The 465-nt window shown below is 68.2% G+C and overlaps 1 protein-coding gene across 1 annotated transcript in view; it reads left to right on the top strand.

Annotated features, from left to right (window-relative positions):
* Nucleotides 1-8: 8 nt before the first annotated feature.
* The window catches only part of SSC5D (scavenger receptor cysteine rich family, 5 domains), a gene marked incomplete at its 5' end in the record, with an annotated part of 16,421 nt that continues 15,964 nt past the window's right edge, over nt 9-465 (top strand). The window contains one exon of the mRNA XM_014537327.1: nt 9-105. Coding sequence (XP_014392813.1) covers nt 9-105 — 97 coding nt within the window. The remainder of the gene's footprint in view (nt 106-465) is intronic.

The raw sequence follows: 465 nt of genomic DNA, 5'->3' as shown, positions 1-465 counted from the left end.
CTGTGGGCTGCGGAGGCGGAGAGCAGGCCCTGCGGGACTGTCCCCGGAGCCCCTGGGGCCGGAGCAACTGTGACCACAGTGAGGACGCAGGGCTGGTCTGCACAGGTGCGTCCGCGGCCGGGAGCCTGGGTCCCCCCATCCCCACCCCCAGGTCTGCTATGTCTCCCCTTGTCTGATGCATCATGGATGGTGGGGCATGGCGGGGACCAAGGCCAGCCGGACAGGGGAGACACAGGGTCAGTGGATGGCGGGTGAGAGGTCCCTCCACCTGCCCAGGGTGGGAAGCACGGGGCCCAGAGCGGGGCCCCATCCCCGGGAGGTGAGTTGAGGCTTCAGCTATGCTGTGGGGGAGAAGCGAGCCACAGGTGCCTTAACACCTCCAATTCTCAGACGCTGCAGGGAGCGCCTGCCCATAGGAGGGGCGGCAGGCCGGCATTCTCTGCCTTGGAGCACTGAGTGGGGGTG

The sequence above is a fragment of the Myotis brandtii genome, unplaced genomic scaffold, assembly GCF_000412655.1.
Source record: "Myotis brandtii unplaced genomic scaffold, ASM41265v1 scaffold1763, whole genome shotgun sequence".
NCBI classification, from domain to species: Eukaryota; Metazoa; Chordata; class Mammalia; order Chiroptera; family Vespertilionidae; genus Myotis; species Myotis brandtii.
This window is presented reverse-complemented; position numbering and strand designations above follow the sequence as displayed.